The sequence below is a fragment of the Diaphorina citri genome, unplaced genomic scaffold, assembly GCF_000475195.1.
Source record: "Diaphorina citri unplaced genomic scaffold, Diaci psyllid genome assembly version 1.1 scaffold168, whole genome shotgun sequence".
Taxonomy (NCBI): domain Eukaryota; kingdom Metazoa; phylum Arthropoda; class Insecta; order Hemiptera; family Psyllidae; genus Diaphorina; species Diaphorina citri.
In genome coordinates this window covers 178,460-200,629 of record NW_007377605.1, presented here as the reverse complement: position 1 = coordinate 200,629, position 22,170 = coordinate 178,460, and the positions used below count along the sequence as shown (strand labels likewise).

At 35.9% G+C, this 22,170-nt stretch overlaps 1 protein-coding gene across 3 annotated transcripts in view; it reads left to right on the top strand.

Annotated features, from left to right (window-relative positions):
* LOC103505367 (3-phosphoinositide-dependent protein kinase 1) overlaps nucleotides 1-19,442 on the top strand; it is a 78,255-nt gene extending 58,813 nt beyond the window's left edge. The window contains exons 1-7 of one of the 3 annotated variants that reach the window (XM_026820698.1): nucleotides 1,406-1,552; nucleotides 11,193-11,372; nucleotides 15,815-15,857; nucleotides 16,460-16,720; nucleotides 17,049-17,237; nucleotides 18,426-18,627; nucleotides 19,097-19,440. In XM_026820698.1, coding sequence (XP_026676499.1) covers nucleotides 1,538-1,552; nucleotides 11,193-11,372; nucleotides 15,815-15,857; nucleotides 16,460-16,720; nucleotides 17,049-17,237; nucleotides 18,426-18,627; nucleotides 19,097-19,403 — 1,197 coding nt within the window. In that variant the 5' untranslated portion in view covers nucleotides 1,406-1,537 and the 3' untranslated portion in view covers nucleotides 19,404-19,440. Of the gene's footprint in view, nucleotides 1-1,405; nucleotides 1,553-6,236; nucleotides 7,060-11,192; nucleotides 11,373-15,814; nucleotides 15,858-16,459; nucleotides 16,721-17,048; nucleotides 17,238-18,425; nucleotides 18,628-19,096 lie in introns of those variants that run through there. The other 2 variants (XM_026820697.1, XM_026820696.1) reach the window with 2 other exon arrangements.
* The last annotated feature ends 2,728 nt before the right edge of the window (nucleotides 19,443-22,170 follow it).

Sequence of the window (22,170 nt, the reverse complement as noted above, 5' to 3'; positions counted from 1 at the left end):
ATTTTTTTATCTTTGAATTACTGGTTCCTTCATACTGTGATTAACGAAGTTTCTTGTGGACTATGTTGTTGGATGACTATTTCAGATGGTTTTTATCTATGGTGTGGCGTCTGGATCCTGGGCAACACCTGTTTTGTTTTTTTTTTTTTTTTTTTTTTTTTTTTTTTAAGCATCGCCCCTGATTGACTGCTTGTTTAGTGTTTATTTACTATGTAGGTACTTGGTTTAATTGTTTATTGCCCATTTATTGGTCTATTAATACACCTGATTACTACTGCATTGTTAGCCTATGAGTCATGGAAACCTTAACAATTGAAGAGACGGGTCCTTGCGGGCGCCTATGCCACACTCGTCGTTGCTTAACTTGAGTGTTCCATTGGGATTGGATGCAAAAAAGGCTGACCATCCAACATAATGTAGCTACCTAGTATTTTTTTTTTTTTTTTTTTCAATATTGTGAGAGAGGGCTTTTTGTCTGATTTGATTTTTGAGAGGGCTTTTTGTCTGATTTGATTTTTTTGTTAATTTTTTCCGTGCCCTTTGGGTTTCTCTTGATTCCAGGTATACTTGGCCAAAGACATTCACACAGGCAAAGAATATGCAAGTAAGTATTCTTAACAATAATTTTATCCACGTTTTCCAAAAAAGAATTTGGGGACATACCTGATCTCGAGGTTACCTATTTGGTGAAAATCGAAGAATTGGGGTTTAGGACTTTTAGGTCTAGAAAAGAGAAACTTAAATAAATAATGCTCTGGTTTTGACTGGACCGAATTTCTTACGTTAACATTCTCAAATTGATCGTAATAAAATTAGGGGTATAAAAAAAGAAATTTAATTGTGTTGAGCATACCTAAATGCTTGTCACAACTGTCGGTCCCTGCTTAATGCACTACGCTAAATTTTATGACTTGACTTGGACTCGAACCACCAACCTCCAGATCCGAAGTCCACCGCGCTAACAGAGAGAGAGAAAGCAGAAGGGAGAGAGAGAGAGAGCAGGGTGTCTACCAGACTGGAAAACCGGGAATTGTCAGGGAATTTCACGGAGACTGGAAAAGTCAGGGAATTTCTCAAAGAGGAATGTGTATATGCATTTTTATACTTTTTTTCATATAAAATCATAAACCATTTAAACACATTTTTAATTATTTATGTAAACATAAATAATGTTCTGTTCTGCGGTTTTTATTATTATCATTATTATTATGTGAGCGTGTGTCAGAGGACTCCATAGATTGTTTTATGTAGCTATGTATATTGTTATTTACATAGGATGTATGTATAAATAGGTATTTGCATAATTTAGCTGCAGTTTTGTTTTTTCTCAACAAATTTGTTGAGATCCATGAATTCTGCTATCATGTGTCATTGGTCTCAATATGTAGATTGTTTACTGGACTTGGGACTTGGGATTGGAGTGTATATTTTTAGAATCTTCGTTTTTTTCTTCAAATGAAGAAGTTCTTCTGATTTCTGTGGAATATCGGATTTACTAGTCCTATATCGTTGTTTGCAAGGATCAAATAGTTCGAATATGTGTGTCAAAGATAAAAATAGACGGAGACAATACGAGGAACGAGGAACTTGGAAATGAAACGGAACATGCGGAACAGTGGAAATGAAATACCTACGCAGCTATAGCTTGAATTATTTTAAATTTGAACAATATTATGTAGAAAATATTGTTACAGATTCACAGAAAATGTCATACAAAACATTAGGCTCTCAAATATCTGAAAATTGAGTTCTGAAAGGGGAATAGCAAAATGCATATTATATTTTGAATTTATTTATAAATGATACAAGTACATAATAAATTTAATAATAAAATGAAATCCGTGTTACTATGATTATTATGAGAAATTGAGGTGTCCAATTCCAAAACAAAGTGGCATTTGTTTATTTGTTTTTTTTTTTATGTATTCTCAGATTTCTCAGGACTTCGGGTGACATCTAGAGAGTAATGGAAAGTAAAACAACAATTATATGCCATGTTAAATGTTCTATTTCGGGTGCCACGTGTGAACTTTGTCTCCTATGGATATGCATAGACGTAGAGGAATGTTTATATGCATTTTTATTCTTTTTTTCATATAAAATTATAAACCATTTAAACACATTTTTAATTATTATTTATGTAAACATAAATGTTGTTCTGTTCTGCGGTTTTTTTTATTATCATTATTATTATGTGAGCGTGTGTCAGAGGACTCCATAGATGTAGCTATATTGTTATATTGTTATTTACATAGGATGTATGTATAAATAGGTATTTGCATAATATAGCTGCAGTTTTGTTTTTTCTCAACAAATTTGTTGAGATCCATGAATTCTGCTATCATGTGTCATTGGTCTCAATATGTAGATTGTTAAGGCGCTCGCCTGACTCTACTGTGTAGTTGGCTTTAGTCCCGGGCGCGGCAGGGTTTTTCCCATTTTTGACCACCTTGACTAACCTTGGTCATGTAAGGGTAATCTTTGAATAGGGTATTTTGATTGATTGACGAGCCCTCGGGACGAGGTCAGGAAATGTCTACTATCTCTCTGCCAGCCTATAAGGTTGCGTCCGCTTCAAAGAGACAATATGACCCATTAATAAACTATTGAACTAATTTACTATTTAACACTAATTTTAATATTTAATTTACAATAGACGGTCACTGGTCTGTGTGTATTATTTTTGGTAGACTTATCAGTAGGTTGTTGTTATCAGGTGATTCTTTGAAGCAAATTAGTGCATACTTCCTTGGTCATTAAGTTTCTATTTTTAAACACCTGTGTGTGTGTGTTTTTTTTTTTTTTTTTTTTTTTTTAACCCCCCATTACTCATTTCCCCTTCATTTTCATAAGTGGAAGGTCCTCATCGATTCTTCTGTAATAAGTCACCTATTCGCGGTTTGCTCGTGGTATCCGTGGTATCCGCGGTTTGTTCGCGGTATCCGCGGTTTGTTCGCGGTATCCGCGGTTTGTTCGCGGTATTCGCGGTTTGTTCGCGGTATTAACTGTCAAGTCTGTCCCGTCTAAAATATTAAAGGAAAAAAAACGTCTCCAGAAAATATCTTCTACCAGCAAAAGGACGTAAAAAGGGTATCGGGGAAAGTCCTGCTGTTTTCTTCAGATAAACGGAAATGACAGTTTTTAGTACATTTCTTAATTAGGGTTTATTACCACACTTTCATTAGTTCATTACGCTATCTCTGGAACTTCAGCAAATGTGCACTATGTGCTTTGAGACCATTTTACATTCCTTATATCTTCAATTCCTCGTAGTATTCCAAGTAAACTTTAAATTGAGAAAATAATCTTTTTTAGTTTTTTTCCCCTTCAAGCCAGCCTAGTTAGCTTGAAAGGTAAGCGCTAGTTCACGGGTTCGATTCCCGCCATTGCACACCTTATCCTAAACAAGTTTCGTTCTCGAAGCGGCTGGCTTTGCCCTGTTCACTTCTCCTTAATTCTGGGACGTAGGGCTCTAATTAATACCTCCGTTGTAACCCTTGTAGCAGTTCCCTCTATCAAATCTCTTATTCATGTTTTAAATCTGTTGAACACGTTTGTTTGTGTTCCAAATCTAAATAAAAATAGTTTTTTAGTTTTTTTCCTCTTCAAGCCAGCCTAAGCCTAGTTAGATTGAAAGGTAAGCGCTAGTTCACGGGTTCGATTCCCGCCATTGCACACCTTATCCTAAACGAGTTTCGTTCTCGAAGCGGCTGGCTTTGCCCTGTTCACTTCTCTTTGATTCTGGGACGTAGGGCCCTAATTAATACCTCCGTTGTAACTCTTGTAGCAGTTCCCTCTATCAAATCTCTTATTCATGTTTTAAATCTGTTGAACACGTTTGTTTGTGTTCCAAATCTAAATAAAAATAATTATGATAAAATTTAAACATAATAATAATAATGAAAATAAATGTAAATTAATAAAAATAAAGGGTGCAATTAAGGCACGACACGAGTGTACAAATGACTCAAAAAATGATGATGTAATTCCACGGCCTGTGTGAAAATCCGAGCCCACCAACCACAAAATTTAATGTCAACTGATAAAAAATTTGACGAAAACAATGTCAATTCTTTTTTTTTTTTACTGATATAATTTGACATGTTTATCAGCTTGATTGTGTCTGTGGGGGTTTCTCCAATGGTGTTATCTGGATCGGCTTATCTTATCAGATCCGGTGTTATTCGGTTCATTCGCGGTGCCCTAAAAAACAAGCCTTTGATTGTTTTCGTCACGACTCATAATGTTCGATATTTTCCAATGAGGAAAGAAAGATAGATTTAAATATCTGAAAATATGAATATACGAAGGACAATCCAGATTACAAAAAAAGGCCCTAAAGTTCCTATAATTTCCTATCATCATTGAAGAAAACTACACAAGTCCTAATTTCTTATTGTCACTAAAGAAAACTCAAATCCCAAGACTAAAAATAAAATGAAAATTGCAATAAATAAATTATGTATCTGTTATTTACAAGAGATGACATATCTTGAAAGATCCCAACAACAAAGTCAACAAGTCAACACCAAGGTCTAGGGTCTAGGGGAAACCTGCCTCTGCCCTGCCCTGCCCTTCCCGGGGTATGCCCCAAGCTCCGACGTCATACGTCATACCTCTCGATAATGATAATCACAAATCAACAACAACAATAACAACAACAACAACAACAACAACAACAAATCAGTAACAAACAATATTCATGACTGTAACGCAGGCAAAAAGTCCACAAGTCCAGTTCCAGTTCTCGAAGTAGTCGGAGTGTTTGTAAAAAACAGTTTAGTTTGAGTTTAGATTCCGAGTTGACAAGACCGTCAATCTGTTTTCTGCTGTTTTTCCAATATTTAATTTTTTTCAAGACTAGTTTTTAAACCTTGATTTACCAACTATAAAAAAGTGAAAAAAAGTTATTTTAATGAAATTGAAATAAAAAAGAAGTGTGGACAACTTTTTATCCACACCTTGATTTACCAACTATAAAAAAGTGAAAAAAAGTTATTTTAATGAAATTGAAATAAAAAAGAAGTGTGGACAACTTTTTATCCACACCTTGATTTACCAACTATAAAAAAGTGAAAAAAAGTTATTTTAATGAAATTGAAATAAAAAAGAAGTGTGGACAACTTTTTATCCACACCTTGATTTACCAACTATAAAAAAGTGAAAAAAAGTTATTTTAATGAAATTGAAATAAAAAAGAAGTGTGGACAACTTTTTATCCACACCTTGATTTACCAACTATAAAAAAGTGAAAAAAAGTTATTTTAATGAAATTGAAATAAAAAAGAAGTGTGGACAACTTTTTATCCACACCTTGATTTACCAACTATAAAAAAGTGAAAAAAAGTTATTTTAATGAAATTGAAATAAAAAAGAAGTGTGGACAACTTTTTATCCACACCTTGATTTACCAACTATAAAAAAGTGAAAAAAAGTTATTTTAATGAAATTGAAATAAAAAAGAAGTGTGGACAACTTTTTATCCACACCTTGATTTACCAACTATAAAAAAGTGAAAAAAAGTTATTTTAATGAAATTGAAATAAAAAAGAAGTGTGGACAACTTTTTATCCACACCTTGATTTACCAACTATAAAAAAGTGAAAAAAAGTTATTTTAATGAAATTGAAATAAAAAAGAAGTGTGGACAACTTTTTATCCACACCTTGATTTACCAACTATAAAAAAGTGAAAAAAAGTTATTTTAATGAAATTGAAATAAAAAAGAAGTGTGGACAACTTTTTATCCACACCTTGATTTACCAACTATAAAAAAGTGAAAAAAAGTTATTTTAATGAAATTGAAATAAAAAAGAAGTGTGGACAACTTTTTATCCACACCTTGATTTACCAACTATAAAAAAGTGAAAAAAAGTTATTTTAATGAAATTGAAATAAAAAAGAAGTGTGGACAACTTTTTATCCACACCTTGATTTACCAACTATAAAAAAGTGAAAAAAAGTTATTTTAATGAAATTGAAATAAAAAAGAAGTGTGGACAACTTTTTATCCACACCTTGATTTACCAACTATAAAAAAGTGAAAAAAAGTTATTTTAATGAAATTGAAATAAAAAAGAAGTGTGGACAACTTTTTAGCCAAAGTGGACCAATAATAATATTTTCAATTGTGTTTCTTCAATGAACATTGAAAATTTGATATAAAAATAAAACTTTTCCATGTTATTTTCTAATCTTGAAATATTTTTTTAAAATACTTAATTTGATATTTTTGATTCAGAACTGTTTTATTTGATTTTATTGTGTGTTATTTTTTTACTATTGAAAATTCACCCTTATATTTTGTGCTCTCAAAACCACCTCCTCATCCAAATATTGGACTGTTTTTGAGTGCTAAATAATCTTAAAATCAATCAACTTTGATTACTTTTTCATGTTTTCCCTAAGTATGTGAATAAAAGCAAAGTTCATTTTTGTGTCGAAAAATTGAACATTTTTCCAAACAACCCGATTTTTAAAGGTTAAAGGTTTTTAAAATAAAAAAGTGAAATTCCATTTTAAAACCACTCTAATTTTTTCTCTATATCGTTACGTAATATAAATCTTGCTATTGGCCAGATACTTTGTTCATGGTTACCTGCAGACCTACCATTCAGGAAATCCAAGTTCGGATAGTTTATTTTTAGCTTCATGAACTTTTTGCCTACAATATGAAGCCATTTCGCCATTTGTGATTGAACTTGGTGTCTTTATTCCCAAATCCTACTTGGTTTTCTCTTTTATTTTTTTATCTTGTTTTTTATAAAAACTCGAGTGTTATTTTTCATTCCTACGTAATTTTTCTTTGTGTAATTTTTCTATTCGTGTTTATTTGTTTGCTCATCAAACGAAGTGATAAGGACTAATTTTTCCACTCCACTGTGTTACCTAGTTGTTAACTGGACTTGGGATTGGAGTGTGTATTTTTAGAATCTTCGTTCTTTTCTCGTTTTTTTCTTCAAATGAAGAACTTCTTCTGATTTCTGTGGAATATCGGATTTACTAGTCCTATATCGTTGTTTGCAAGGATCAAATAGTTCGAATATGTGTGTCAAAGATCAACTTTGATTACTTTTTCATGTTTTCCCTAAGTATGTGAATAAAAGCAAAGTTCATTTTTGTGTCGAAAAATTGAACATTTTTCCAAACAACCCGATTTTTAAAGGTTAATGATTTAAATATCTGAAAATATGAATATACGAAGGACAATCCAGATTACAAAAAAAAGGCCCTAAAGTGTCTGGCTAGGGGACGTTAAACAGAGAGAAGACTAGCGTCTGGCTGTGGGACTATAAACAGGGAGGAGAACAGCTAACCCTAACCAGCCTAGCAAGCTGGCAGTTCCTCAAAGGGTTCTCTCTGCTTTAAAAGACCAAGCACAAGTCCTCACGATGGTTGACTGCGGTTCAGGATGAGCCAGCCAATTTAACATGGCTAGAGCTAGAGACCATCACCCCGGTGTATAGCAGATACAAAAAGACATCTTTTCTTTATTCTGCTATCGCCATTCTGCGAAAGCTAAAGCCGCTACAACAACAACAACAACAAAGTTCCTATAATTTCCTATCATCATTGAAGAAAACTACACAAGTCCTAATTTCCTATTGTCACTAAAGAAAACTCAAATCCCAAGACTAAAAATAAAATGAAAATTGCAATAAATAAATTATGTATCTGTTATTTACAAGAGATGACATATCTTGAAAGATCCCAACAACAAAGTCAACAAGTCAACACCAAGGTCTAGGGTCTAGGGGAAACCTGCCTCTGCCCTGCCCTGCCCTTCCCGGGGTATGCCCCAAGCTCCGACGTCATACGTCATACCTCTCGATAATGATAATCACAAATCAACAACAACAATAACAACAACAACAACAACAACAACAACAAATCAGTAACAAACAATATTCATGACTGTAACGCAGGCAAAAAGTCCACAAGTCCAGTTCCAGTTCTCGAAGTAGTCGGAGTGTTTGTAAAAAACAGTTTAGTTTGAGTTTAGATTCCGAGTTGACAAGACTGTCAGTCTGTTTTCTGCTGTTTTTCCAATATTTAATTTTTTTCAAGACTAGTTTTTTAAACCTTGATTTACCAACTATAAAAAAGTGAAAAAAAGTTATTTTAATGAAATTGAAATAAAAAAGAAGTAGTGTGGACAACTTTTTAGCCAAAGTGGACCAATAATAATATTTTCAATTGTGAAACCTTCCACACCTTGATTTACCAACTATAAAAAAGTGAAAAAAAGTTATTTTAATGAAATTGAAATAAAAAAGAAGTGTGGACAACTTTTTAGCCAAAGTGGACCAATAATAATATTTTCAATTGTGTTTCTTCAATGAACATTGAAAATTTGATATAAAAATAAAACTTTTCCATGTTATTTTCTAATCTTGAAATATTTTTTTAAAATACTTAATTTGATATTTTTGATTCAGAACTGTTTTATTTGATTTTATTGTGTGTTATTTTTTTACTATTGAAAATTCACCCTTATATTTTGTGCTCTCAAAACCACCTCCTCATCCAAATATTGGACTGTTTTTGAGTGCTAAATAATCTTAAAATCAATCAACTTTCCAAGGTCTAGGGGAAACCTGCCTCTGCCCTGCCCTTCCCGGGGTATGCCCCAAGCTCCGACGTCATACCCCTCGATAATGATAATCACAAATCAGCGACAACAACAACAAATCAGTAACAAACAATATTCATGACTGTAACGCAGGCAAAAAGTCCACAAGTCCAGTTCTCAAAGTAGTCGGAGTGTTTGTAAAAAACAGTTTAGTTTGAGTTTAGATTCCGAGTTGACAAGACCGTCAATCTGTTTTCTGCTGTTTTTCCAATATTTAATTTTTTTCAAGACTAGTTTTTAAACCTTGATTTACCAACTATAAAAAAGTGAAAAAAAGTTATTTTAATGAAATTGAAATAAAAAAGAAGTGTGGACAACTTTTTATCCACACCTTGATTTACCAACTATAAAAAAGTGAAAAAAAGTTATTTTAATGAAATTGAAATAAAAAAGAAGTGTGGACAACTTTTTATCCACACCTTGATTTACCAACTATAAAAAAGTGAAAAAAAGTTATTTTAATGAAATTGAAATAAAAAAGAAGTGTGGACAACTTTTTATCCACACCTTGATTTACCAACTATAAAAAAGTGAAAAAAAGTTATTTTAATGAAATTGAAATAAAAAAGAAGTGTGGACAACTTTTTATCCACACCTTGATTTACCAACTATAAAAAAGTGAAAAAAAGTTATTTTAATGAAATTGAAATAAAAAAGAAGTGTGGACAACTTTTTATCCACACCTTGATTTACCAACTATAAAAAAGTGAAAAAAAGTTATTTTAATGAAATTGAAATAAAAAAGAAGTGTGGACAACTTTTTATCCACACCTTGATTTACCAACTATAAAAAAGTGAAAAAAAGTTATTTTAATGAAATTGAAATAAAAAAGAAGTGTGGACAACTTTTTATCCACACCTTGATTTACCAACTATAAAAAAGTGAAAAAAAGTTATTTTAATGAAATTGAAATAAAAAAGAAGTGTGGACAACTTTTTATCCACACCTTGATTTACCAACTATAAAAAAGTGAAAAAAAGTTATTTTAATGAAATTGAAATAAAAAAGAAGTGTGGACAACTTTTTATCCACACCTTGATTTACCAACTATAAAAAAGTGAAAAAAAGTTATTTTAATGAAATTGAAATAAAAAAGAAGTGTGGACAACTTTTTATCCACACCTTGATTTACCAACTATAAAAAAGTGAAAAAAAGTTATTTTAATGAAATTGAAATAAAAAAGAAGTGTGGACAACTTTTTATCCACACCTTGATTTACCAACTATAAAAAAGTGAAAAAAAGTTATTTTAATGAAATTGAAATAAAAAAGAAGTGTGGACAACTTTTTATCCACACCTTGATTTACCAACTATAAAAAAGTGAAAAAAAGTTATTTTAATGAAATTGAAATAAAAAAGAAGTGTGGACAACTTTTTATCCACACCTTGATTTACCAACTATAAAAAAGTGAAAAAAAGTTATTTTAATGAAATTGAAATAAAAAAGAAGTGTGGACAACTTTTTATCCACACCTTGATTTACCAACTATAAAAAAGTGAAAAAAAGTTATTTTAATGAAATTGAAATAAAAAAGAAGTGTGGACAACTTTTTATCCACACCTTGATTTACCAACTATAAAAAAGTGAAAAAAAGTTATTTTAATGAAATTGAAATAAAAAAGAAGTGTGGGGTACTGGTATCCATGTTTTCCAAGAATAGATTCAATATAAATAATAACCTAGGGACAAGACATCAATTTTCATTTCCAAATTGGTTCATTTATATTTAAATTGGTTCTCAAAGATATTTTTCTTTAGAAGTTCTTACACATTAAAAAAAGGTCCTTTAGAACCCTTCTGGGAGACATAAAAGATATTAAAAACTATGTAATGGAGTCAACAAAGAAAAGAGATTAATAGGGTTACTTAAAAATGTTGAAAATGGATTTTAAACTGTCACCGAGGATATTAAAAAAAGACATCATTAAGACTTATTATAATCGGACATTAGAAATAATTGGTACCTTATAATTTATAATAATTAAATAATTATTTTCTATTAGGGTCCTGATAGGTAGTCCCAAATAAATAAGGGCACCCTAGGGAAAGCAGATTATTAAACTGTGTTTAAATACCGGTAAAAACGATTTATGTTGAAATTGGATTATTTTATTCGAAATTTTACTATGGGAATATAATATACCCACGTTCCTTTTCAGTGTGTCTTTGGTTACTTATTTCACTTTCAGATCTCATAACCTTGATCTTGGTTCCTGACCTAGATTTTAATTATGAAAATTTTAAATAAAAACGTAATAACTAAGTACATATTTATCAGTACTGAGTGCACGGATAGATTATTAACTGTGTTTAAATACCCATAAAAACAATTTATGTTGAAATTGGATTATTTATTCGAAAATTTACTATGGGAATATACCTACTCAATATACCGATCCACGTTCCATTTCAGTGTGTCTTTGGTTACTTATTTCACTTTCAGATCTCATAACCTTGATCTTGGTTCCTGACCTAGTCTATAAGTATAAGACCTAGACCTAATCTATATAGTATATATGTACTAATTTTGGCTCTGTCTGTTTTTGTGTGTTTGCAGAAAGTGTCTACCCTACCGGTCGTGAGTCCCATGGCCCCGATGGCGCCTTCCGAGGGCAAAAAACTGAACGGCGCCACAACCACCACCACCCCCACCCCGTCACCCCCCACACAGCCACCCAAGAAATCGCCCAACGATTTCATTTTCGGCAAGGTCATAGGCGAGGGCAGCTTTTCCACGGTCAGTTTCACTTTATATTGGTCTTCTTTCGCCGCCCCGAGCCAGCAGGGTCGGTGGCGACAGCGTTAAGGCGCTCACCTGACTCTACTGTGTAGTTGGCCTTAGTCCCGGGCGCGGCAGGGTTTTTCCCATATTTGACCACCTTGACTAACCTTGGTCATGTAAGGGTAATATTTGAATAGGCTATTTTGATTGATTGACGGGCCCTCGGTACGAGGTCAGGAAATGTCTACTATCTCTCTGCCAGCCTATAAGGTTGCGTCCGCTTCAAAGTTCATTTATAGTAAATACCTATTAGGGGCCCAAAGCCAGATCAAAGAGAAATGGCTGTAGTAGTCTTGAGGTCATTATCTTGGTCAAAGGTCATTTTATCTTGAAAAAATTTGGCCTGCGGCGCAGTTATTTCATGGTGCAAATGGAGGACTCAAGACCTTACCCTATTCGGATGAAAAAGATTAAAGAAATTTAACAGGCTTGAGAACATTGCTTGGAAAAAAAAAAACGGCTGCGGCGCAGTGGGAATAGGGTGAAAAATCTTGGAAAAGTAGACTGGAAATTTTGAAAAATTGGACTGGAAAACCGGGAAAAGTCAGGGAATTTTATTTTTCCATTTTGGTAGACACCCTGAAAATGTAAATGCCGTTTCTTTGTGTTATTACGTCACAACTTTGGTGCTCACTGCAGCATTTGTAGGATTTTCCCAATAATCCTAAAATCCAATGTTTACCTACGATGCTGGCACCGGGACCACTATAATATAATAGTAGTAGCCTACTTACTGCTGAGGTAAAGGGCCTCTTTAGTTCTCACGTAGGTAATATTAATTAGAATCTAAACCCAGCCACACACCATCAGGTAGACCTGAAAGGTACGGCTGAAAAGGTCCGCCTATCAGGTCTTCCCGATAACTGATGAGCACACACACTATCGGACCTGATCAGGCGTACTTGTTAGGTCTATGGAGTGGCTGGCCTAAAGTAAAAGGCCGTCAGTCAATTTCAATTTCTATTCAATTCAATTTTTTTTTTGTTCTTTCAAATACATGATACATAGTATAGAAAGTTTAAACCAATAAAAGATAACAAAACAAGTCCAATAATTAATTCCCCCCTCTCTCCTCCAATCAGGTGCCCGATCATCTGGAGCCCGGCCTCAACGATCGTCAGCTGACCCGCCTATTGGGCCTAGACCTCCAAACAGGCCCCGCCCATCGCCAAGCCCCACCCCCTGCACCTACGCCTAGTATAGCCCCTCCTAATCCTAAGCCCAGGCGGAGAAACAACATTGCCGATCTGACTGAAGATGAGAAGGTTACGATGTTGAAGGAGCAGATGGCGAACAATCGGTTTACCAGCCTGGTCAATAATAACCTCATCCTGAAGCAGGGCAATGTGGACAAGCGAAAGGTGAGACAATACCTTCCAATACAAGTTAACTAGACTTTTTCTCTCTTTTTTTCCGAGTGTTCTGAAGAAGCGTTTCCAAACAACCGGATCTTTTTTTCTTCTTCTTCTTCTTCTTCTTCTTCTTCTTCTTCTTCTTCTTCTTCTTCTTTACTGCTTCAATTTTCCTCCAATAATCTGTTAAAATTAAATTTACTATTAAAATTAATGGATTGTGTTCGTTAAAATTAAAGCATACTTTTAGCACTACAAACCTCCACTGGAAAAACTTTGTGTGTCTATTATGTTCTTCTCCACCAAAAACCAAAATGTTTTCATTCCTCCACTTTAACCATTATAAACTGTGTTACGCTGCTACTTTTCTTATTTAGTTCAATTTCCTCACATAAAGTGACTTTTGGAGGTGTTGTATTGTAGTTTTAAAAACCTCATTTAATAATTATATTTTATAGAAAAACCTCCGTGCATTATGTCATTGTATACGAAACCTCTTTGCATTAGAAAAATCTAAAATTTGTCTTTGCATTAGAAAAATCTGAAATTTGTTTTTGTTAATGGCTTTTCTCTTTGGCTACTTTTCGTTATGTTTTCTTTGGAACCATTTTGCAAATCAAATGATTTTTTTAACATTTTTATTGTTGAAAAAAAGGCTAGAAAAGAGTAGTTATATCAGCATTTTTCCACATGCTCAGATTGGGGTGTAGCATCTTTTTTCCGATAATTAGAATTGGGCCTCTTTCTTAATAAACAAACCACATATTATGGAACACTAAGGTACAAAGTTGTATTAGGTAATTCCTCTTGCTATGGTCTGATACACTGTGACGTCAGCCAGTAGGACCATGCTAGCTCAAAGTTCTTCCATACATAGAATCCCGTTCCCGTCTGATAATCTCACAAGGTAGTAAGTTTTATTCGGGTTATTCAAAAGGTTAATCAAACATGACGTGTGTCCATTGATATCGCACTGTTGGGCGAAAAGTGTCACAACTCGAAAAATGAAATGATAATATGTATTGAAAATTTTGTGTTCCGTAAAACGCTACATTTCAAATACCTACTTGTTAATCGACTGTTGAAATCTATCAAAATAACTTCGATTTTTCACCACTAGTTTTGCGTCAGTTTTCACCTCCTATATTAAAATTTATACCGTTTAACCTTCTATTCTTCGTATGGTCCGGCTCACATGAAAATCTTCGCTAGATAATCACGTGTTCCACGCCTTGGAAAAATTGGGCGCTACATTGAAATTTCTTGGTGTTATGCTGCGGCCAAATTTTGACCTTTGTTTTATTTCAAAATACATAGATTGTATTATGTGAAAATTTTATCAAATCCTCCTCCTCCTACCATCCTCCGAAAATTAGGAGAAAAAAAAAAAAGATCTCATTCTTAGTTTGAGTGTTGCATCGCTTCTCGTGTTTGAGTGTTTTTCTGTGTGGTTTGTGTTTGCGGCTTGAGTACCATTTCAATCTCATTTTAATGTAACAATTTTGTCCGAGTAGTATGCTGTGTCGTTTTGGCAACCCAAACTTTGGGCAGTCCGTAAATAAATTTTATTGATTGTTTCTCTCACCGGAAAAATGATAATAATAAATTAATAATAATGTTTTTTGATTTGTAACACTTTTCCACTAGCACTGCGATATTGTACTTAATTACTACTTAGATTCAGTAAACACCGACCTACATTGTACGTTACACAGGAGAATTAGATTTAAGAAAAGCAGGGCTTATCTTTACACGTACACGTATAAGGGAAACCTTGAAAAGTCAGATAATTTTTTCTATGTACGTAGGTTGATCTTCTTTTTACGTAAGTAGGGGCATATCTCGCACATCTGATAAGGGAGTTGCATGCTACAATACAAAGTTATTAGCATGTTATAAAACAGACACCTACAGTTTAATAAGTGTATTTTAGTGTAGTGGTCAAGACGCTCGCTTGGTAATCAGGAGAGCGTGGGTTCAATTCCGGCCTGGGCGTGAAATTTTATCCTCAACGTTTTTTGGAAATTTGACCTCTATAGTATAATAGTAGTAGCCTGCTTACTGCTGAGTTAAAGAGCCTCTTTAGTTCTCACGTAGGTAATATTAATTAGAATCTAAACCCAGCCACACACTATCAGGTAGACCTGAAAGGTACGGCTGAAAAGGTCCGCCTATCAGGTCTACCCGATAACTGGTGAGCACACACACTATCGGACCTGATCAGGCGTACTTGTTAGCTCTATGGAGTGGCTGGCCTAAAGTAAAAGGCCGTCAGTCAATTTCAATTTCTATTCAATTTATTTTATTTTAACATTTATACCTTCTATTCTTCATATGGTCCGGCTCACATGAAAATCTTCGCTAGATAATCACGTGTTCCACGCCTTGGAAAATTTGGGCGCTACATTGAAATTTCTTGGTGTTATGCTGCGGCCAAATTTTGACCTTTGTTTTATTTCAAAATACATAGATTGTACTATGTGAAAATTTTATCAAATCCTCCTCCTCCTCCTCCTACCATCCTCCGAAAATTGGGAAAAAAAAAGATCTCATTCTTAGTTTGAGTGTTGCATCGCTTCTCGTGTTTGAGTGTTTTTCTGTGTGGTTTGTGTTTAGAAAGAAAGAAACAATCAGTAAAATTTATTGACGGACTGCCCAAAGTTTGGGTTGCCAAAATGAAACAGCATACTTTTCAGACGAAATAGTTTATCCCCCCAGTTCGAAACTAACTCGGCCCACTTTTGTTTATTTCACAGGCGAAATCCTAGTGGCGCTGGAGCATTTACACCGACTGAACATTATCCATAGGGATCTGAAGCCAGAGAACATCCTTCTGGACGAAAACATGCACATCCTCATAGGTGACTTTGGATCCTCCAAGATCCTCAACCAGGGACCTCCCTCCCCGCCCTCCTCTCAGACAAACAACACTGCCAATGATACTGGTAAGGGAGACTTCTGGTGCATATTAAGTAAAGAGATTTGTTTATACAGGGTGCGGCAAAAGTCTTTTTTCCGTGTCCTTTGGGTTTCTCTTGATTCCAGGTATACTTGGCCAAAGACATTCACACAGGCAAAGAATATGCAAGTAAGTATTGTTAACAATAATTTTATCCACGTTTTCCAAAAAGAATTTCGGGACATACCTGATCTCGAGGTTACCTATTTGGAGAAAATCGAAGAATTGGGGTTTAGGACTTTTAGGTCTAGAAAAGAGAAACTTAAATAAATAATGCTCTGGTTTTGACTCGACCGAATTTCTTAGGTTAACATTCTCAAATTGATCGTAATAAAATTAGGGGTATAAAAAAAAAAGAAAGAAATAAAAAAAAGTATAAAAAAAAAGAAATTTAATTGTGTTGAGCATACCTAAATGCTTGTCACAACAACTGTCGTTCCCTGCTTAATGCACTCCGCTAAATTTTATGACTTGACTTGGACTCGAACCACCAACCTCCAGATCCGAAGTCCACCGCGCTAACCACTACACCACTGAGGCTGGTTAATTAGTGGTATAAAAGAAATGAAGAGCTAAGAACTCTGATTGTTAAAGTTTCCCTCTGTAAATAACTCTCAATAATAATAATAACAATAAAAAAAAAAAATGAAATGTACCCTTTCAGTTTTCATTTTACCACTTTTCCCTTATGAGCTCCCAACTAATTCCCACCTCATTTTCTCCCCCTCCAGTCAAAGTCTGCGAGAAACACCACATCATTCGCGAGCGAAAAACCGTGCACGTCAAACGCGAGAAGGACGTTCTCAACCTGCTCACCCACTCCTCATTTTATGCGGCCCGCCCCGGATCCAACTTCTTCCTCAAACTCTCCTCCACATTTCAAGATTTGGAACGGCTGTATTTTGTGCTCACCTATGCGAAGAATGGCGAGCTCCTGCCGTACATCAACAAAGTGGGCAGCTTCGATGTGGAATGCACGAGGTTTTATTCCGGTAAGTGGGGGAATTCAAGTAGACAGGAGTGGAATTTAGCTCATCTTCTTCCCCCTTGCCTTTTCCCGTGTTCAGACGGGGTTGGGCGTTTTCCGTCAGTCTCTCAATCAGCCCTAGGATAAACGCTTTGGGCTGATATTTGGTTTTGGCTACAAAAAATTGAGGCTCAATTGAGAAAAGCTACCTAGAAAGAAAGAAACAATCAGTAAAATTTATTGACGGACTGCCCAAAGTTTGGGTTGCCAAAATGAAACAGCATACTTTTCAGACGAAATAGTTTATCCCCCCAGTTCGAAACTAACTCGGCCCACTTTTGTTTATTTCACAGGCGAAATCCTAGTGGCGCTGGAGCATTTACACCGACTGAACATTATCCATAGGGATCTGAAGCCAGAGAACATCCTTCTGGACGAAAACATGCACATCCTCATAGGTGACTTTGGATCCTCCAAGATCCTCAACCAGGGACCTCCCTCCCCGCCCTCCTCTCAGACAAACAACACTGCCAATGATACCGGTAAGGGAGACTTCTGGTGCATATTAAGTCTAGAGATTAGTTTATACAGGGTGCGGCAAAGCCTGAATATCTTTCGATTGGCTCTAGGTACGAAATTGAAACTTTGTGAAACTGTTTATTTAGGGTACACTTTGAATTTTTAGGGGCGGACACCATGTAGAGGCTAGAAAGTCAATTTTCTTCAATGGGAACCACCTATGCGAAGAATGGCGAGCTCCTGCCGTACATCAACAAAGTGGGCAGCTTCGATGTGGAATGCACGAGGTTTTATTCCGGTAAGTGATGGGAATTCAAGTAGACAGGAGTGGAATTGAGCTCATCTTCTTCCCCCTTGCCTTTTCCCGTGTTCAGCCGGGGTTGGGCGTTTTCCGTCAGCCTCTCAATCAGCCCTAGGGTAAACGCTTTGGGCTGATATTTGGTTTTGGCTACAAAAAATTGAGGCTCAATTGAGAAAAACTACTTAGAAAGAAAGAAACAGTCAGTAAGCGGCAAAGCCTGAATATCTTTCGATTGGCTCTAGGTACGAAATTGAAACTTTGTGAAACTGTTTATTTAGGGTACACTTTGAATTTTCAGGGGCGTAGGGGCTAGAAAGTCAATTTTCTTCAATGGGAACCCCCAACTTTTAACACACAATAAGAAAGACCTTAAAAAATACAGTACGGTACTTCCATAGGTCTTGTAAAACTTCCATAACTTTACGAACTTTCGGGCTACTTTTTTCGCCATAAAATTTGATCAGTTCTAACCTTCTCTATTTGTAATATGTGTTTCCCATAATATGTCAAAATTTATGAGACAGACTGCGAAATAAGAAAGACCTTAAAAAATACAGTACGGTACTTCCATAGGTCTTGTAAAACTTCCATAACTTTACGAACTTTCGGGCTACTTTTTCGCCATAAAATTTGATCAGTTCTAACCTTCTCTATTTTTGTAATATGTGTTCCCCATAATATGTCAAAATATATGAGACAGACTGCGGTTGTATAGGGACTTTTCAGTCTCATTCGAGCAGGATAAACAAGGTATATTCTATTCTGAAGATTTTGCACTAGCTTGTAGAGCACATCATATGCTTTTTTTTCCAAGGATATTTACCACATCATGTATATTTTTATAGCAACTTTTTTCGCCATGAAAGTTGATCAATTCTAACCTCCCCCTTCCCCTCCCCTCTTATTGCAGACGATGACAACTCCTCCCCGCCCCCCTCCAGTAATCCCATGCAGGCGCCTCGCGAGAGGCGACGAAACAGTTTCGTGGGCACCGCCCAATATGTGTCCCCTGAACTTCTCTCGGACAAGACTGCCTCTCCCGCCTCGGACCTGTGGGCCCTCGGATGTATCGTGTACCAGATGATCAGCGGCCTTCCCCCGTTCCGATCCAGGTAAACTATTGGGAATGGGTGACCATCTGGAAACGAAGAGAAACGAGTCGAGTGATCAAAGATGAAATTAAACTCGTTGCCAGTGACGATGTATATATATCATTCACGTTCCTTTACTTGATTTCACTGAAGTTCAAAGTTGCAAAAAAAAACCTGCTAACAGCAAATAATTAATTATACCTGCCAGAAATGAGAAGAAAATAGGTCTTCACTTGACCAAATAAACAACTTTATTGATGGAAAAGAGTCAATATAGTTCAGCATCTCATGATGTCAACCTCAGGAATGTATCTAATATACAAAAAATAAATGTCTGTTTGTTCGACTTTTATGCCTGGCCATACCGCTCATCCGATTGTGATGAAACTTTGACAACTTATTGCTTACACTCCCGGGAAGATTTCAGACTATTTTCCGGTTAGTTTATGTTATTTCTAATAATTTATTTCTCTCGTTTTCTTCTTAATAGGAGCGAGTACATCATCTTCCAGAAGATCCTCAAGCTCGAGTACGAGTTCCCCAACGGGTTCTCCCCGCTCGCACGAGACCTCGTAGAAAAGCTCCTCGTACTAGACCCCAGCCAGCGCCTCGGAGCGCAAGACCTCGCCGCATCGCCGCGCTACGACTCGATACGATCGCATCCGTTCTACAAGGGCATTGACTTCGATACGCTGCATAAGCGCACGCCGCCTACGATCTATCCGTACCTGCCCGGGACGCACGACTGTGAGGATCTGCGGAGTGTTTACAAGGTGAGTGTTGTGACTCTTATTTGAGGTTGAAACGCAGGGGAAATTTTGAAGTTTTTTTTTATATATATATATGGCTTAGGCCGGGGGCCGCAAAGTGAGTTTAAAATTATTGTTAAAAAAAAAGGCTAGAAAAAAGTCATTTTTCCACATGCTCAGATTGGGGTGTAGCATCTTTTTTTCCCATGATTAGAATTGGGCCTCTTTCTAGGAATAAACAAACCACATATTATGGAACACTAAGGTACAAAGTTGTATTAGGTAATTCCTCTTGCTATGGTCTGATCCACTGTGACGTCAGCCAGTAGGACCATGCTAGCTCAAAGTTCTTCCATACATAGAATCCCGTTTCCGTCTGATAATCTCCCAAGGTAGTAAGTTTAATTCGGGTTATTCAAAAGGTTAATCAAACATGACGTGTGTCCATTGATATCGCACTGTTGGGCGAAAAGTGTCACAACTCAAAAATGAAATGGATAATATGTATTGAAAGTTTTGTGTGTCCGTAAAACGCTTCATTTGCGACGTAAATTGTGTTTTTGACTTTGACGACTGGTGTTCGCGTAGCCGTGTTTTGATGTGGTGGTTACACGGACGGGGCTAGGTTAGGTTAGGCTTGAAAAATGGGGAAACAGTACGGAAAAATAGATTTCTTTCGTTTATTTATCTTTTTTCTTTTCAAGCCTAGCCCAGCCTAGGCCTTGTGTATGTTGTTGTTTGCCAATTATTTGATTACTAGGTCATTTTACCTCTGGCTTCCCGATTTGTACCTACAATGTCCTTAGCTTTGTGTATAACCACCACCTTATGTTTGAATGATTGAATGAAGTTGTTGGAGATGTGTAAAGAGTGAATGAGTTATAATAAAAAGAACGACTCTTTTCAGTGAACTACTCAGTGTTGAAATCTATCAAAATAACTTCGATTTTTCACCACTAGTTTTGCGTCAGTTTTCACCTCCTATACCAATTAAATGTCCTTTTTTTACCATTTCAATCTCATTTTAATGTAACAATTTTGTCCGAGTAGTATGCTGTGTCGTTTTGACAACCCAAACTTTGGGCAGTGCGTCAATAAATTTTATTGATTGTTTCTCTCACCGGAAAAATAATAATAATAAATTAATAATAATGTTTTTTTTGATTTGTAACACTTTTCCACTAGCACTGCGATATTGTACTTAATTACTATTTAGATTCAGTAAACACCGACCTACATTGTACATTACACAGGAGAATTAGATTTAAGAAAAGCAGGGCTTATCTTTACACGTATAAGGGAAACCTTGAAAAGTCAGATATTTTTTTCTATGTACGTAGGTTGATCTTCTTTTTACGTAAGTAGGGGCATATCTCGCACATCTGATAAGGGAGTTGCATGCTACACAATACAAAGTTATTAGCATGTTATAAAACAGACACCTACAGTTTAATAAGTGTATTTTAGTGTAGTGGTCAAGACGCTCGCTCGCTTGGTAATCAGGAGAGCGTGGGTTCAATTCCGGCCTGGGCGTGAAATTTTATCCTCAACGTTTTTTGGAAATTTGACCACTATAATATGTAAAATGCAGGGTGTCTACCAGACTGGAAAACCGGGAAAACCGGGAAAAGTCAGGGAATTTCATGGGGACTGGAAAAGTCAGGGAAAAGTCAGGGAATTTCACGAAAAAGTGCCAAAAATCGAAAAAAGTCAGGGAATTTTTCAAAGCCTAAAAAAAGACAAAGAAAGATTTCAAGTAAATAATAGAAAGTAAAAAAGTATGCAACCATGAAGAGGCAACATATAATCTCTCAAAAATTTCGCCTGCGGCGCTGAAATTTTGTCTCTTCATGAAAAAGTTTTGGGAATATTTCAATGCCTATAAAACGAGAAAAAGACTTTGGTCATTAAAAAAAAGTATGCAACCTTGAAGGAGCTACTTAAATTTTCTCGAAAAAAATTTCGCCTGCGGCGCTGTCATTTTGTGTTCAATAGAAATGTATTGGGGGGAATAACTATACTTGTCTTTTACACGAATGTATCTAATATACAAAAAATAAATGTCTGTTTGTTCGACTTTTATGCCTGGCCATACCGCTCATCCGATTGTGATGAAACTTTGTCAACTTATAGCTTACACTCCCGGTAAGATTTCAGACTGTTTTCCGGTTAGTTTATGTTATTTCTAATAATTTATTTCTCCGGATCTTTTTTTCTTCTTCTTCTTCTTCTTCTTCTTCTTCTTCTTCTTCTTCTTTTTTACTGTAAACCTTTAGGATTCTACATTCTACCGATTTCTCTCCCCCAATTTCCATCAACTAACCCCCCTCTCTCCCCCGCAGGGTCTATTCTCGCGCCGCCGCACCCTGCTGCTAACCACCGGCCCACACCTGTACTACGTTGACCCCGCCGCTATGGTGCTCAAGGGCGAAATCCCCTTCTCCCCTGAGATGCGGGTGGAGCCCAAGAACTTCAAAATCTTCTTCGTGCACACCCCCCATCGGACGTACTATCTCGAGGACCCGGAAGGCTACTCGCTAGAGTGGTGCAAAGCGATTGAAGAGATGCGAATACACACGTACGGCGGGGCGACCCCGGCGACCAATGGGCGCGACAAGGGCTCGTCTTCGTCCGAAGAGGAAGCGACGTAAATTGTGTTTTTGACTTTGACGACTGGTGTTCGCGTAGCCGTGTTTTGATGTGGTGGTTACACGGACGGGGCTAGGTTAGGCTAGGCTTGAAAAATGGGGAAACAGTACGAAGAAATGGATTTCTTTCGTTTATTTATCTTTTTTTCTTTTCAAGCCTAGCCCAG